An 18,071-nucleotide genomic window follows, 5' to 3' on the forward strand; every position below is an offset into this window, starting at 1 on the left:
AATATAATTTCCTCCTTAAGACTGGTTGTGTGTCAACTTCTGTTCAAGAAACCATTCTGCTGCTTAGGAATTTGATAAGGGTTATTGCGGATTCTTTTCCATTATAGTTATACAGAAATGTCAACAACTGACACATACTAGTTCATTGGCCCTTCCTCCTCTGCATTGCGGGAGCAAAGCTCAGATACACCATAATTTCTGGATCCTTAGCTACACACTTGACACCACAAACTTCAATGGTAGTCCTCATTGCAACACTGGGTGGGGGGGGGGAATCAACTCTGAGTGATCAAATTTGCTTAAAGACACATAAAAAAAAAGGTTTCTATGCCACTTATTTCATGCTGGAAGTTTAGAAAGCCAGTACCTGGAAAAGTGGCATTTTATGAGATGAAACACAAAAATTACTGTTCTGTGAAAAACACCTGGAAGAAAAAGTCCCATTCAAAAGGTTTTTGATATGATGCTAGAGGCACTTAAAATAAAGGGACCCCTGACCATTAAGTTCAGTCGTGGCCAACTCTGGGGTTGCGGCGCTCATCTCGCTTTATTGGCCGAGGGAGCCGGCGTACAGCTTCCGGGTCATGTGACCAGCATGACTAAGCCGCTTCTGGTGAACCAGAGCAGCGCATGGAAACGCCGTTTACCTTCCCACCGGAGCGGTACCTATTTATCTACTTGCCCTTTGATGTGCTTTCGAACTGCTAGGTTGGCAGGAGCTGGGACTGAGCAACGAGAGCTTACCCCGTCGCAGGGATTCAAACCGCCGACCTTCTGATCGGCAAGTCCTAGGCTCTGTGGTTTTACCTAAGCGCCACACGCGTCCTGCTAGAGGCACTTAGCACCTGGCAATATAACAGATTTAAAATGAACTATGGTTTAGCACAAATTAGCAGTGTGCTGTTGCATGTAGTTAATGCTGTCCTCTTCCCCTGCTTCTGCTGAGTCACTGGGAAACAAGCTTATCGTGATGTTTGAACTTGGGCTTGGGGTTCATTTCTCTCCAAGCAATAAGCCCAGGTTTTTCCCTTAGCATACCATTTGTTTTTGCCTTGTTTCCCACTGGTATGGCATAAGTAGGAGTAGGGAAGGAGCAAAGCAAACACTGTATATTGTGCGCCACCACACTCATAGTCACATTAAACCAGTTTTTTTTAAAAAAAGAAAACCCCCAATGGTTTAATGTTCTGTGCAAACCAGCTAACTAAACACATTGCCTTCTCATTAAGCACACTGTTGTTTATATGATAAAGCAGCTTGGTGCTGACTGCTGGGCATTTTGTGACAAAAACACGGACACATAAACTGGACCTTAGGTATACCGTATATGAAATCTCATCACAAGAACTTTGGGCATCTCCTCAATGCTTAATTGATGCCAGGATCTGCTTCCTGAGGAAGTTTCCTCCATGTACATCATAGCAGTGCTGTTTCTGGAAGGAGAAACCCAATAGCACTCATGTGCCTCTGGGTATTGGAGTTTGCTAATGTCAGGTGTTTTTTTACATTCCATATTTGAAAGGAAATGTTTAAGATTCCATGTCCTGGCATTTCATACATACGAGGCATGGTCTGAAGGTGTATAACATAGTTAACTTTGCTGAAGCTAAGTGGGTTTGGGTCTGGCTACTGGCCAGCTGGAAGACTGCCCTGGAACTCTATGTCTGCCAGTTCTCTGGAGAAAAGGGTGATGAATGTACTAAATAAATGAAAGGTACTCCCAACTTTGAAGAAAGTTCTATGACAATTGTGCATACGGATCACAAAGTGTCAGTTTTATTGCCATATAAATTAAAAAAGTTTGCACTGTACTGCACACTAATCTTGAGGTATAAAAATAGATAATTTCATATGCAAAACGCAACACACACACACTATACACAGTCTAAGACAGATAGCTAAGACATATCCCAAACCTGCATAAATATTTATGATCGGTCTGTTCATGTAACAGTCGAAAAGGGAAAGTTAAGAATTGGGGGGAAAAACACTCACAAGACTGTCACAACAGGCTTCCTCCACAGCTTTCATTTAAATATTTTTAAGTATCTCTTTTGTGAGACTGTCCAGAGAGTCCATGATGCTTAATCAAAGTTGATTTGTGGGCTGTCAAAGCCACTATCTTGTTGAAAAGCCAAAACATCTTGCTTCTGTTTCCTTGAATTCAGAAGGCTATAGCTTTTCCCAGCTGTTGAACACATTGCACCACTCAGATAGGGATCGGCAGGGCTTAGTTTGCTCACATCCAAAGATGGTACACAGCTAGGTTTCACAGCCAGATGGCCTTCATTGCAGCCCATGTCTCGGCTCTTTGTAACCCCTGTCTTGTCTTTGTGGCCACCAGGTTGTAGACAAAAACCAGAACTATCTTCTTTGGGGTGGGATTCTCCTGGTGCACTGGAATGTGCTTTCTGAAGAGGATACAGAGACACATCCATGTGTAAAGTCTCACTGACCAAGCTCCAATCTGAAGAGCATCCTTCATCCCGTTCTGGAGTTTCCTGAATGTCAAAGACTTGAGTTTTCTGAGAAGTTGACTTCTGGTGCCTAGAAGACTGAGTGCATCCAAGTTCTGTAACAACTGGTCTTTCATTTAGGTTCTTAAATCTTACACAAGCTGCTCTGGAGTCAGAGCTATCTCCTGTTCCGCTAGTTGGATGAATGTTTTGGAGCTTTGCTTGAGAAATCCGCGAGGAACGATTCTGGAACGCAGCATCACTGACTGCATGACACTGACCTCTGTCTACGTTTTCGCCTTCATTGAATGCCACCACTGATACAGCACCAAGTGATGTATCATCCAGCTGTTTAAAAGCTCTCCCACCAACTTGGGTATGGGAATTTGCAACTGAGTGGGTTTCAGCATCGAGCTGCTGTCGTAAGCTACAAGGTATACGCTTCTGGGTAGCTGGGTTACTGGGTTTTTTGACATGAACTTGGTTTTCTACTAGGGTTGGTGAGGCTTGTTGCATATAATTTCTTTGAGGTTTCTCAACCTCAGAGAGCAGCTTGGAATTTTGTGACTGGGCTACAGAAGGTGGAATGGAAAGTAAAAAGAAATTAAAATCAAGCATGTAATTGTTTTGGAGGAATTGTTTCTTTATAACCAACAACAGGGTATTATAGAAACCTCCAACGACTCGTGCATTTCTATGCGGGGCAGGTATTTGCCTCCAGAGCCAGACTCTTTCTGCTTGGCCTAGACACATCTCAGACTATCTCCTTCCCCAATCAACTGATTTTGTTGTTGTTGCCAGTAATGGCTTCTGATCTGATTTGATTTTATGTAAACTCTGACCCATCGGTCCATATTTATTTCTAAACATCAAAGATGTTCTACATCTTATTAAGTTTCTACAACTGTATCCTCAAAAATCAATAAACAGACATATATTTTAAAAAGAATTCCTTCAATGAGTTTAAAGTGCTTCACATACACAGAAGGCCCAACTGAGGGTACTATAAGCCACACAAGCAAACATCATCTTCTCTCACTACATAAGCAAAAGACATGTATAAAAAAATCAGGAGATAGGCATTCTTCATGTTACTGTACCTGAGTGGGTAACTTTGCTCTGGGATGCGTTACGAACAGGTGTTTCTAATATTTTAGCCATTGTAGCAAGTTTGCCAGCAGCACATATTATTTTCTTTTCAGGCCTGCAGGAAAACCAGTAAGAGGTCTTAAAAGTCCACCCTTTCCAGGACTAATCTGATTGACAACTGTTTTAGAGTAGCAAATTACAAGGGCCATTCCAGCCATCTGAGGTTAGGACAAAAAGAAAGAGAGTGAGGCTTTGAGCACTTCAATACACACACACACACACACACACACACACACACACACACACACACACTAGTCATGACCCTTTACCTTTAAACCACACATAAAGATAGATAGATAGATAGATAGATAGATAGATAGATAGATAGATAGATATCACAGAAAGGTTTCTTCAAAGTCTGGCTACTCAAAAGATTTCCTTGTAGCTTCAAAGTTTGAATGCATAATTCTTCACTATTGTATGAAAGAATTATATGACAGGATGGGATTTCTGAGAGATGAGAACAGAGCCTGTGAACTGTGATCTGTCCAAGTGCAGGCTAGAAGAGCAGCAACTGCCTCTCTCAATCAATGAGCCAAAAAGCAGAAAGTAGAGGATTTCTCATGCAGAGCAAGCAAGATACTGACTTTGGTAAATTCCACAGGCGCTTTGAGCAACCTATTTCTGCTTGGCAGCATTTTCTGGTTGGAGAGCATTGCCATTGATAATACCATTCTTGATAAGCAAGATTAAAAATACCGTATTTCTCTATGTATAAGATAATATTTTTTCCTTAGAACTAATAGGCAAAATTTGTGGGTCATCTTATACACAGATAGCAGAGTGGAGACGGGCAATCGGTGTCAGCAGCCAGCAGGAGATTGGCCACAGCGATTGGATGTGTGGTTGATTGCTGCTGCAAGGCTGCAGAGTGATTGGCGCCCCCCCCCAGCTGAACGTCTCTGGGCAATTTCCCCCCAAAAGAAGCTCAACAACTTTGGGAAATCCCCCCCATTTTTGTTGCAGTCCAAAAAATAGGGGTCATATTATACATGGTGGGCGTGCTATACACGGAAAAATACGGTACTTTCCATAAAGTTAGGCTGTGCAGAGCTCCAACTCGCTTTCTCTGTAGCTCATGCTAATATAGGCTGGCAACCAATGGGGTCCATGTGCAAACAGAATGGTCTTCCACTGGCATAGCAAGACTGCCCTTTCAACTGCCTTCCCTGCACAAACTGCACAAACTCCAAAGCAGATAGGTGTTGAGGCTGAGGCCAAGCAGGTGCAGCCAAGAGGAAAGGAAGAGAAAGTCCTGCTAAATGAGCACAAGCCGACTCACTCAGTGTTGGATCTCAAGCACAAGTCTACGAAAAATGTTGTCTACTCAACTAATACAATTAGAAATACCTCACCCATCATGCTTTCCATCATCAATCAAAAGCTGCTGAAGACAAATGAGGTAATATTTGCGCATTTTCCGGGCTGTCTCTTGACGTTCTCTTAAAACTTCTGCTTTAATAATTTCTGCGGCTCTCTCTTTACTTTCATGTATGTAACGAAGCATGTCACCTATAAACAGCAAGGTATAAATTAAATGAAGAATATATGCTCCAGAGATATGCAACTGGAGTTTCAGAAGTGAATATTCAATAATACAAACAAAAGATCAATGTTTATGAAACACATTGTGCAGAAAAGAGAGGGGATCATGGGACCCACACTGCAGCCATTCAATCTTACTGGTAATTTGCCTCAGTTAAAGGTAAAGGGTCCATTAGGTCCAGTCGTGGCCGACTCTGGGGTTGCGGTACTCATCTCACTTTATTGGCCGAGGGAGCTTCCGGGTCATGTGGCCAGCATGACTAAGCCGCTTCTGGCAAACCAAAGCAGCGCACGGAAACGCCGTTTACCTTCCCGCCGGAACAGTACCCATTTATCTACATGTGCTTTCAAACTGCTAGGTTGGCAGGAGCAGGGACCGAGCAACGGGAGCTCACCCCGTCGCGGGGATTCGAACCGCCGACCTTCTGATCGGCAAATCCTAGGCTCTCTGGTTTAACCCACAGCGCCACCCGCGTTCCTTTGCCTCAGTTACTGTGTTGTAAAGCATGCAGATGCGGGAAACTAGTTACTGAAATACTAGGAACTTCTTTAGCACTTACTCTTAATTTTGCCCACTGCTTTAATATACTGACAACGCATTTCTTCCAAGGCTTTTCCATCACAGGAACAAGGGCCTGAGACACTCCCCTCTGACGATGATCTATAAGCACACAAAAACACAGTACACAAACTGAGTATGAAGTTTCAAGCACCCATAAATAGTTCACTCTTTTTTTTCTTAACTACCTTGGGGGACCGTTGGCCAACTTCAAATCATCAAGTTTGTCCTTCATTGTGGAGTTTTCTTCCATTAATGCCCCTACAATTTTTTCATTTTCTAAAAGTACAGAACAAAAATATTACAAATTGTTAATTTAACTGGGAATCTAAATAGGAACCAGTGTGGATTTTTTCTGTTATCTTAATTTGGCACCATTGCCAGAATTCTATATAGAACTGAGTAAAAACTTACGGAAACCCTATAGAAACATACAGCCCAGGCATTTCAAATTTATGTCAAATAGAACCATTGGTATACTACAGAAGGAACATGCAGTGGGAATGCGAGAGAAGAAGATTTGAACACTTCACTCTAAAAAGACACTGTAACATTATCAACTTGTGTCTTCTCTTTCATAGTCTTAGAACTTATTTGATTTGGGTTGTGGCACCCGAGAAAGGACCTCATCCACCTGGGGATGTACACTTCTATGAAAATGACTCCAGTGAATTGCAACTCCTATTATACCCAGTGTTGGCTGGAGATGGTATAGTCCAGTGATGGCCAAACTAGGCCCTCCAGCTGTTTTGGGACTACAATTCCCATCATCCCTGACCACTGGTCCCGTTAGCTAGGGGTGATGGAAGTTGTAGTCCAAAAACAGCTGGAGGGCCAAGTTTGGCAATCACTGGTATAGTCCAATAATAATTCTACCTTGACAAATAAGAACACAAACCTTGGAACTGCTCTGACTTTGCTTTGACTGCAAGCTGGAGGTGCTTGCAGGCTTTATCAAGTTTCTTTTTCAAATCCTGACATTCTTTTTCCTTTCTTTCCAGCTGCTGGCGACAGTGCTCACAACAAATGTCTTCTCGGGACAAGGGATCTCTTTTCCTGTATTTCAAATCTGCAGTTAATCAACACAAAAAGTTAAGAAAACTAGAAAATGTGGATTGGTAGTCATTTTATTTGACACCAGAAACTACTGTTTTCTTATATTTTTCTGGAACCTCTGTGTGGTTACAACAGATTTCTAGCACCTATATATCTTACTTAGTTGAAGGAAATCAGCTAAGAGACCAACCAGAGTCACGTTTATTCTATGCTTCCAAGCTTCCTGGGGTCTTGCTATGTGGAATTTATGGCCCTCCAGATGTTGTAGAAGTGCAGCTTCCATCATCCCTGGCCACTGGCCATGTTGGCTAGGGCTGATCAGAATTGGAATCCAACAGCATCTGGAGGAGCATAGATTCCCCATTCCTGACCTTGTTGAAGGAAAAATGATTTTTTGACATTTACTGTGAAGGTTCTTTCTGTTCTGAGGTGAATGAAGTATCTAATACACAGAGAACACTTCACCAATCTTTCAGTTAAGCCTGGTCACTTAAAGGTTCCTCCCTACTTCTGTTCCATGGAGAGGATATAAAAGGGACCTTAGCCGAAGTAATGAAAACTTCTGAAAGAAAGGAGGAAAAGAAAAGGGATAGGGCGGTAAAACTAGAATTTGGTAAAAAGATAAAGGAAGTAATATTGGAAGTGTTTTGCACTTTTACAGAACAAGCATGTATCTTGAGAACTATGCTTCCACATTTGGACACCTCTTGTCAAATCAAATTTTGCATGATGGTTCCTGAGATTAAAGAGAAGTTTTTCAATTTATGTTTGGATACAAGTAGGTGCCATTTTGAATCAAGATAGCTGATAAACCTTTCAAAATAGTAGCGATTTTAACCACTGATTTCAAAGCTGCACTGATTCCACCCCCACGCTTTAGAATTCTGAAGTAATACCACATAAGAGGCTGCTAGTTCTTTTAAAATAAGGCTGTTTAGCAGAATTGTTGCAAATTAATCCGCAGATGGTATATAACTAAAATGGTGATCGATAAAATAAATTTCAAAACATTCATGCACACAAACTTTGGAAATGTCGGAGGAAATTATCATACATGGTAGGAATATGAAGCGTTAAATTTTTTGAAAATAATTAAGAATCAAATAGCAGGGGTTTGCTTTTTTAAAAGAGTATGAAAGTTTACTAAATGCTATGTTAGGGGGAAAACCACATTCGTGGATTTTGGCTCTCTTTTTGCTGATCCTTGATTCTTATTTTGTAAATAAGAAGGATCAAGAACTCCCTTTCAGAAAAAAAAAATAGGAGATCAGAAATTTCTTCTAAAAAGCGGCCTCCACTGATGCATCAATGTGTAGTATGGTGAACATGGTATGCAATTTCCACATGACAGCTTTGAAGAAAGCAAAAGATGTAGCTGTTGCCCTACAAGAGAGTGTTCTCATGCTGTGTGGTTTAGGTAAGTGTCATAGGCCACAGAAATGCAGGCTTTAAACAATTTGGCTTTGGAAGTGCTAGAATCCCCCTGAAATCTGGGATGAAAAGAGACAAACAATGAGTCAGGCTATCTAAATGTCTTTGTCCGCTTGTTGTAGATTTTGAGAGCCTATCAACGTCTGTCAAATCCTCTCAGAGGGTGAGAGGGTTTGAGGGAGAAGAGTCATGGTTCCTTTGAAACATGGAATAATCTTTGGTTTGAAAGCCCAGTCTGTGCATGGAATACTCCCGTCTCTGGAAATCAGAGGTAGTGCTTAGGATTTGCGTGATGCCATCAGAGAAGGAAATAAGAGCAGGAATAGGCAACCTTCGGCCCTCTAGATGTTTTTGACTACTATTCCCATCATCCCTGACCACTAGTCCTGTTAGCTAGGGATCATGGGAGTTGTAGGCCAAAACATCTGGAGGGCCGAAGGTTGCCTATGCCTGAAATAGAGGGAAGGGCAACAGCAGGTAGCTGTCAGTATTACAGTATTTGTACAATGCTGTTTATATCCAGTTATATCCAGTTGCTACTATAAAAATGTTATTTTACAAAGAAACAAACCAATGTCAAGATTAAAGCAAGGTGGAAGGAAATAATACCAATACCCGTTTCAGATTCCTGCAAAGGTGTCTGCTTCCTTAACAGCCTTTGTAGTTCTACTTGCTGTCCAACGCTGTACATGGAAGGTCTTGCTTTGTCTCCTGTCTCTCCTTCACTGCTGTGTAAGCAGGAGTCCCCTGGTTCTTTGAAATTATAGTCCTGAACCTCATGTTTCTGAAAAGATATCACAAATTCAAGTTCCAAATGAGAGCCACTAATATCAACTTCTATTTAGGTGTACAAAGTATTTTACAATTCTCTATCTTCACAAGCCTGTAAAAGACTAGGGTAAAGTTAGTCATCAAGACCACCTAACATGCTCCATGGCTATGCAGAAATGTGGACCTAGCTTTCCAAGGGCTAGACCATGGAGTATCTATTGCACCACACTGTTTAAAAGCAGCATATTAAATGGTATATTTATATTCAATCAAAGATTGGGCAATATTCTTAGACTCAGTTTAAATGCTCCTCTTCAGCTTTAAAAACATTTCTAGCAAGAAAAGAAACCCTTTGTGGAGTTTTTATATCTGTCTTTATATATAGACAGATTTATATTCATGTATATTCAAGGAGATAAAACTTGTTTGCAAGGCTTCATGACAACAAATGAAAGAAAACAGTCCAAACATTGTATCACTACTGCAGAACAGAGAAGGCTCTTCATACTGACATAGTTCAACAATTCTTAATTTTCAGAGCATTTTGAAGACTCCCTCACCTTGCAGAGAGGAGAAAGACTAACAGCTAAATACAAAGTCATGGCTGTCATAGGAGTCGGAATAATGCAGAGGGGAATGTGATCAAGGGTGACCCACTCTTAAATCCTTTCTGTAATGATGCACTGAAAAAGGCCCCTACATTCCTCATCTCTGTAAAAATTCCTGGTGCTCCATTCTCTCCTGGCCCCTTTTTCTTTTAAAGCTGATATTCTGTTCTTCTTGGTTTTGCCAAATACTATCTGATCATCATTAATCAGGGAACAGGTGGAATGAGGTTTTACAGTGAGGGACTATAGTAAAGTATAATCCACACCCCCACAACAAAATATATCATTAACTGCCACCACTGTGTTTTTGCCCCAAAGAAAAAAGAGCAGCACTTGAGATTACATTCATATGTAACAGCATTGGTGGAATCATCCTAGCAACAACAAAAGAGGTTTGGAATGCAATGACAGTGTGCGGAATTTGGTGACATCAGGCAAATCAATATAAGCCTTTAACTTCTGTCTTTCCACCAGTGTTTATATTATTCAATATTTAACCACTCTTAAACTGTGTTAAACTTTTGTTTCTCTGGGGCATGATGGGAAATAGGATGAAAAGTGTATCTCTGTATAAAATCTATTTAAAGTTCTTGTTGTGAGTCCAATGGTAGATATAGTACTCATTTTCTTTAGATGGAAAGAGAACAATAATAATCCCTTTTTTGTTATATCTTTCTGTATCATGGTGCTTTTCAAAACAGGGTATAAGACCTTATTAGGTAGACCACTCAATGTGGGCCAGCAAGCACGTAACTTTTAAGGTCAGTTCAGTGTGGCTACAATGTCCAAAAGCTCCAAAAACTCTACCTCAAAGTAGCTCCTTCAGCTTCCTTATTGAGAACACTTCTGCAGTACTCTGAAAACTTTGTTACAGCCTTCACAGTAGCTTTGCTGTGAAAGAGAGACAATCTCTTTTGGGAGCAGCTGGGAGCCAGTTATAGGAAGACTGAACAACTTGGCTACAACTTTCCTGATGGATAAATACTATCTATTCAGGGAGCAGCCAAGAGAGCAAATGATGGAAAGCAGGCCAGAGTGGCAACTTAAAAACAACCACCATCACCACCTATTTAACGTAAACACGAATTCAATAATAAATAATGGGAAGAATTTTATAAGGAATTTATGGTGCAGTTGCTCTTTTCATTAAATGAGGGGTGTTTAATGAATTTAACAATGAATAAGAGGAGGAAGGGGGGGTGGGGATGCTCATTAAATTCACTTATCCAATTCACTAAGGAATAAGACAGCAATTTATGCTTGTGGAGTGGTTATAAGGGCTTGCCACAAGCAGCATGCATAATTAAAAATACAAAAAGCAATTAAATCTAATGCGTGCAATGGAAAAATTATTCGAAAGTGCTTCCTCAATAAAGATCAACAAATTGGTAACAACTGAATAAAACTGTTATTCAAATGGGGTGAGTAATTAATGTGAGGGTCCCCTATGTAGTGCACATGGGCACCACAGTACCCCAAGACACTACAAACCCCGTGGTGCCCCCCAGGGTCCCTGTCCTTCCCATTTTTGCAGAACTGATGGGCGCTGGGGAGGAATTACCATTTTTTCTTGCCTTCTTTGTCTGTGCTTTATTTGTCTGAAGTGTGTGTTGTTTTTCCTCCTAGTGAAATGGTTGTTTTGTGGTGTCAGGACCACCTGAATTAGTTCATCAATGAGCTCACCAATTAAGGACAGGAAAGTGAGAGTAGCCAACTGTATGTCTGTATCTGGGGGGTGGTGTGGTGTGGTGTACCTGACATCTAGATGTGTGCTGGAGATGTGCTCTGTTGTACGTGTGGCAAGTGTGTATGAATGCTCACCAATGACATACAGTGCGAGTGACATGTGACACTAGCACACAGCTCTCAGAGGTGGCCAAGCCTCAATGAGGCCCATGGGCGTTTCCAAAAGCTGGGGTTGCCAAAGTGGGAAACAGGTTTAGTCTCCACACCAAATGGTACTCCTGAAGGAATCCTTTGTCTTTAATGGAGCAAATCACAATCATTCACTTGCTCTGAGAACCAAACTTGCCACCCACAACTGAGCATTTTGTGCCCCACTGCAGGGTTCCACGGTGTGTGTGTGTGTGTGGGATACAAATGTGTCTGAGTGAAAAGATGCACCTCAAGCCCCTAGGAGTATCTACAGGCTCACCCCTCCATACATACATATACCCCACTCATCATAAAATCAGGCTTTTTACAAGTGTCGATATAAATGGTGACGGGTGAAATATCTAATTTGTAAATCCCAGTTAAATCTGATGTCTTCCTGTTTTTGAAGGAAGGTTCAGAAACATGCCATATTCTGAACATACCTGTCCTTGTAGTTTATTGTGGGTTGACTTGTGACAAATTTTAGGGAGAGATGTGAAGAGGTTTGACCATGAGTCAATAATTCATCTACTAGACGGACAAAATAAGTATACAACTGTGAAGAAAGTAATGAGAGGGGGTTTTTTAGGAGAGAATTCTGTATCCTGCCTGGGAAATTCAAAATTTTAAGTATGTTTTTGGATTTTATTCATTTAAGTTTTACTTTTTCCAGATTTGCAGATTCATTTTCTGTAAACCCATTTTTATAAAATGCAGTATTAAAATGGAATGTTTTTAACAAGAGAAACATTTCCCCCCTTTTTAAAGGGGCAAGCAGTAAACTATGAGAAATTCAGCACATTAAACTTGCTTATGTTAAAGTTTATCCAAGTCTGAATTAAACTTCTATTGCTTATTTTGTGTTACTTTCATTCTGTGAAACCTGTTTTGTAATAGTGTGATGACTAAATAGAAATAAACAAATTGAGTCAAGTCTGGCAAGGCTACACTTGCACAAATCTATTTTATCCTCCCCCTTTACATGTATAGTTAACAAATTCTATATTATCTACAACATTTCTGCATCAATTGGTCCTCATCCTTTCCCACCCCCAACTCTGAAAAAAATACATGGCTCCCTATTTTTCTTAAACTTGTCCACAATCAGAGTGTAAAAGCCAAAATGTAGCTTGTTTTTAAATGAAACCCCACATGTTTTCATTTAAAGTTGCATAAATGTTACCTCATTCCATTCTTGCTTGGCTTTTTCCAGAACGGCGCTGACAGTGGCTCTATATGCTTTTTGCAGACAAAATGTCAGTTTCTCTTTGAACTGGGAATTGATCTGAATGGTAGAAGCAGTCCACTTAAGTTGCTGAGCACGTTCTTTGCTTGAACATTTGACCAAGTTATTGTGCATGTCATCTAAGAGGAGTTCCACCTGAACCAGAATCCTTTCTTCATACTGGCGAATCTCATTTTGGAATCTCTTGGCTTCTCCGGCTGCCCATTCTTGTTGTTTTCTGCCTAGACACATATTCAGTTCTGCCTCTTTTTGATCTAGAAGTTCTTTCTTCTGCTTTGCAAAGTCTTCTTTTGCTTTGGCAAGCACCTCATTGATTTTATTCCTATGGTCGTATAAAAAAGAGTGGTAATCTTTTTCATTTTGGTCTTGAATCCTCAGAATCTCCTCTTGCTTTTCCTTGTTCCACTGAGTCCGAGATTTTGCCACTTCTGCTTTAATGATGGCAGGGATTTCTTCTTTTTTGAGTTCTAGTTCCCTTTTAAGGGAAAATACCTTATCTTCAAGTTCTTTGGTCCTTACTCTAGCTATATCAGTGTTCTCATGTTCCTTCTTCCACTTTTCTTCAGCAGCTGAAAGAGCCAGTGACACCTAAAGAATGCAACACATGATGGCCCGTCAGCGATATCCTGACAAATTTATCTGAGAGTTCTAAAGGTTACAGGTGGCTTGGTGCAGACAGAACCCTGCCTTGTGTCCTAATGATGGCTAGGAACTCAGGAGTGCACACAAGCTTGCACGCTCCTCTCTTTTCTCCACCCTCATTCAGTTCTGGTAACTATTGTTAGCATTACGATTATATTTGCACAGGCATGCTCCCAAACCATAGTTAAGTGTCAAAACAAAGTCATGGTTAGAGGTAGAACTATGCTTAGTGTTTTAATATAGGTGCAGGCACAATGCAAGCCCATCTCTGATATCGAGGGAGCAGCAGATTGAATGGTCCTCTAGATCACATAGACATCATTAGGAGATTGGACAGCTTTACCTGTGCACCAGTCAAAATTAACCCATTTGAGAATACTAGCACTTGTACCAAGGCAAATGCCGCTCTTATTGTCAGTGGCACTCAAGCTTGAATTCAGTATAGTTAAATAATGTAAGCAGAACTTGTACTGGATTTTTTTAAAAAAAACTAGATGATTTGGAAAAGAAAAAAATAATAATTTGGAAAATTTCATTAGCTGTACTAACAAATTTATCATATCTCTCTTTTTGAAAGCAGAATGGAACATTGGTCACTTACCATGAATGGACCTCCAAGGTTGGCATAGGGATATATCTATGTGATTGGTTGTGTCTCATGATTCACCTATGACATGGACATATGCTAAGCTAAAAGCAGAAAGACAGTTTTGGTGCCCAAAGGCCACTGCCCTCAATTTGCCAGTTAAGTGAGAAATCCTTATGTGCTACAACTTCTTCTTTGTTGTTCTTTTTCTGTGGGCAGCATGCCAAAACAGTGGGGAGAAATTGAAGAGTATAAAGAAGGCTTGCTTGTTTGTTTTTTTGGTTTAAGGTAAATGGAGGGAAAAGAGACAAAGGAGGGAGATTTAAAGTAAACAGAGGGAAACTAGGATGACAAAAGAGCAAGAAGAAACTTGAGCATCAAAATAGGAGAGAGAAGAAACCATGTCTACTTTAAGTGATGGCAAGAACTGAACTGAGGAAGCAGCTTAAGGGAGGGAGCTCTAGCAAAACAAAATGTATCATACCATTCCCTCAGGCAAAGCATAAAACACAACTTATGGAGAACACTGGTCTACTGAATTTGAGCAGTTAACATACATTTCTGATCAAGTGGGCTCAAATCTGCAACTTTCCCAGTTTGAACCTACTGTGAAAAATAAGCCATCACAGGCAAGTCATTCTCCACTACCTGTTTTGCTGTGCTGATTTCACATTCCTTCTCCCATTTTTCCTTGGCTACCTTCAGGTGAGCTTTGTATTCCTCAAGCTCAGTCAGTTCTTGCAGCCACCTGACACGAGCTTTTGTCAGAGCCAGTTCCACCTACAAATGGGTAAGTGGAGCTTCAGTCTATGTTCAACTAATCACAGAATGAAGAGAAAGGAATTCAGCTACAAATCTGTCTGTGCAGGTGCTTAAACTCACTGAAATCAATGAGATATAAAGTAGCCCAACTGTGCCCAGGATTAAAGCAACAGATATTGACCCTGTAAAATGTGGTTGGTTTCAATACAAGCCAACTTCAAAATCAGGAGAGAGAACCAGAAGATGGGAGAATGCAAGCCTGAGGCTTCACACAGATTCAATCTAGATCAATCTGATTGTTTAGTGTTATGGTCTAATTTGCACATTAAAAGCTAGACAACCAGCTATCATATAAAGGTCTTGAACTCTGAGGTAATGAAAGTGTATACGGTCAGATTCATCTTAAGAACATGCTTAAAAATACATGATTCAGTACTGCTTATTAATCAGAGCCTATTATACACTGATTCAACTCTAGCGTGGCAATATTAAGAAAATGTGTATTATGATAACTATAATTTTTCTTGCACATGCTTTGGCCATATTTGGGGCAAAGCAGTATGTTGTGTTTGCTTGTTACCTGACTAGCAATGCTCTCATGATGCCTTGCTTCACAATCTCTCAGGGCCTTTTCCTTTTCTTGCAGTGCCTCCTGAATTAGAAGTGTCTGTTTTTCAACTGCTTCGGCAATCATTTGGTCCAACGATTCATCTGTGATGGTTAACAACTCTGTTTGGCCGCAATAATCATTGAGTTCCACTGCAGGCCTCTTTGCTTCTTCTAAAGCTTGATCAAGTCTATGTTGCCACTCTTTTTCAACTTCCTGAATAGCTCTGTCTTTGATCTACATGGAACAAATGATGTGGATTTTTTTTAGAGCACACTAAGAAACATCTAAATCAACCATCAAACATAAAAGCTAAATTTCATACTGTCACTCTCCAAAAGAAACAAAGTGAAATCAAGGCTTGGGTTTTTCTTTCTTTCTTTCATTAGAAGCAGAAAGAAGACCACCTTGCCTTCAGAAAAATTCACTTGCCACGTGTGAAATGATTAAGCCAATGTTTTCTGAGAGCAAATGTAACAGCAGAATAGTGTGTATGATCCTTGATCACTTAAGAAAAAATAAGCTGGAAATGAACACACAAATGAATACGTACTAGAAAAGGATGCTGCCACCAACTACAACAAAGAAACAAATCTATTTTAGCACTTTTAAATGCAAGGAACAAATGGCAAACTTCTGCAAGAGCCAAAAAATTCAGAAAGAATTCTTCAGTGTCTGCATAAACAGCATCCCAGAAGCAGTTCACTGTATACAGTGGTACCTCTGGATGCGAACGGGATTCGTTCCGGAGACCTGTTCGCATCCTGAAGCGAATATAAAACGTGACTGCATGCGCGCGCGTTTCGCCGCTTCCGCGCATGATGTCATTTTGAGCGTCTGCGCATGCATGAGCGACGAAACCCGGAAGTAATGCGCTCCGTTACTTCCAGGTCGCTGCAGAGCGCAACCTGAAAATATTCATCCCAAAGCTACTTCAACCCGAGGTATGACTGTATTAGTAGAAACCCCAGCACACCTCTTTCTGTTCTCTCTCCCAGAGGGTCTTGACTATCATCACTTCATTTTCAATGTGCTGCTTCACATCAGATTCTTTTTCTCTCAGCCATTGGCTCTTGGCTGTTACAATGGAATTCCTGTGTTCTTCCTCTAGTTCAGCCCTCAGCCTGCTCAAAGAGTCTTCTTTTTCCTTCAATAACTGTTTCTTGAGCTAGGAAAAAAATAACATGATTAGTAATTAACTTTTTGATAAATACAACAGCTTCGGAGCTAAACATCTGCAATGGTTTATCAGCTTCTTGGCAAAGAACAAAAGTATTAAAGCTGTTGTAATAGACACCACACCTGTTAGAATTAAAAAAGCTCTTCTCTTAATACTATCACTGGTGTGATCTTACCACTATTTATGTGGTTATGTTACTCTAGCATTTCTTACTCAAGGGGTTTCTCTTAGGCTGCAGTTCTATACACACTTTTGTGGGAGGAAGTTTCACTGAACACAGTGGGACTACTTCCAAGTAAACATGCATAGGATTATGCTGTTCCTTAAAACAGTTCCCTGCATTCTTCCTTGCCAGTTCTTACATCTAAAACTTTCTCATTGCAAGCAATTCTCTCTTCAAATCCCTCTTCAAAACCAACTTTTCACATGGAGTTTTGGGCTTAGCTTCTTGATCTTTATGCCCACCTTATGCCCAATGAAATTTAAACATAGGTATATTTGCTTGTTTTCATCTCATGTTATTCTTGCCTGTCTGCAGAGTGGATAAAATTATTTTTTTTTTTAAAAAACGGTTTTTAAAAATTTAAATCAGATTTTTTAAATTTAAATCGGATTTTTAAAATAAAATGCTTTTGGAGGAAAAAATCTTTCTAAAGATAGTTTTATATTTAAGTTACATTATAGTCCAAAGGAAATAAGAATTTGTTTTGAGTTTTTCATGTGTGCTAAAACTCAGTTTAAGTTTGGTTTTTTTAAATTGTTTAACCACATCAGTTAACAAACATGGATACATATGCTATAATGTTACTGTTTTAGTTAAGTAAATTGTTTAAATTGTTATTAAGGAAGTGATTGTTTTTCTCCTTCCAATAAAGTACTGCAGAAAAGTTGTCCAAATATAGTTAACTTATTAAACCTCACAATAATTTCATAATTATCTGGCTAAGTATTTTTAATAGTATAACCAAATCAGTAATTTTTGATATAATTGTAAAAACTACTCTGGAAAATTTTTATTCCAAAAAAGAAACCTTCATCTGGTTGTAAATATGCAAGACTGAGTCTTTCTGTAAAAAAAAATGCTTTAAATCAAGTCTTACTGACTAGTGATTTAAATCATGATTTAAATTGATTTGATCTAAATCAAATCCACCCTGCCTGCCTGCCCTTAACTTGTTAACCCTGCCTTTAGTTTTCTCTGTTGTTGACTCAGCACTGTCAAAGTTTCTAAGCACCTTGGAGCTGTCTGAAGTGTGTACACACTTTTATTATTCTAAAAAGAAATTGTCATTGGTAGTGCTTTGGAATCAAATACTACCATAAAGCAAGATTACAAATCAAAATGCCTTTATAGACAACTTCCATATGAAAGTAGGATGAAGGCCAAAAAAAAAATCCATTCACTGTTATTCTGTACAACAAAATCCATCTTTCATATTTACATTTCTGATGGCGAAGAGCATCTTCAGATACAAAATAAAGCAATGGAATCAGAGTTTCTACCAGAGTCAGAAATCAACCACTAAACATGACTGATATACAACCATTAAATGTGAGTAGGGGCTATGTATGATTTCACAATCCTAAGCATATAAAAT

At 39.8% G+C, this 18,071-nt stretch overlaps 1 protein-coding gene across 4 annotated transcripts in view; it reads right to left on the reverse strand.

The window, feature by feature from the left end:
- Positions 1 to 1,754: 1,754 nt before the first annotated feature.
- Positions 1,755 to 18,071, reverse strand: part of CEP152 (centrosomal protein 152) — a 45,083-nt gene continuing 28,766 nt past the window's right edge. For 3 of the 4 annotated variants that reach the window (XM_083712403.1, XM_083712401.1, XM_083712402.1), the window contains 11 exons: positions 16,270 to 16,461; positions 15,267 to 15,530; positions 14,573 to 14,704; positions 12,634 to 13,284; positions 8,812 to 8,980; positions 6,608 to 6,778; positions 5,898 to 5,988; positions 5,711 to 5,811; positions 4,961 to 5,117; positions 3,557 to 3,660; positions 1,755 to 3,028 (listed from right to left, as the gene is read on the reverse strand). In XM_083712403.1, coding sequence (XP_083568529.1) covers positions 2,085 to 3,028; positions 3,557 to 3,660; positions 4,961 to 5,117; positions 5,711 to 5,811; positions 5,898 to 5,988; positions 6,608 to 6,778; positions 8,812 to 8,980; positions 12,634 to 13,284; positions 14,573 to 14,704; positions 15,267 to 15,530; positions 16,270 to 16,461 — 2,976 coding nt within the window. In that variant the 3' untranslated portion in view covers positions 1,755 to 2,084. The remainder of the gene's footprint in view (positions 3,029 to 3,556; positions 3,661 to 4,960; positions 5,118 to 5,710; positions 5,812 to 5,897; positions 5,989 to 6,607; positions 6,779 to 8,811; positions 8,981 to 12,633; positions 13,285 to 14,572; positions 14,705 to 15,266; positions 15,531 to 16,269; positions 16,462 to 18,071) is intronic. The other variant, XM_083712404.1, reaches the window with a different exon arrangement.

Source organism: Podarcis gaigeae, assembly GCF_964106915.1.
Source record: "Podarcis gaigeae genome assembly, chromosome: 14".
Lineage (NCBI taxonomy): Eukaryota > Metazoa > Chordata > Lepidosauria > Squamata > Lacertidae > Podarcis > Podarcis gaigeae.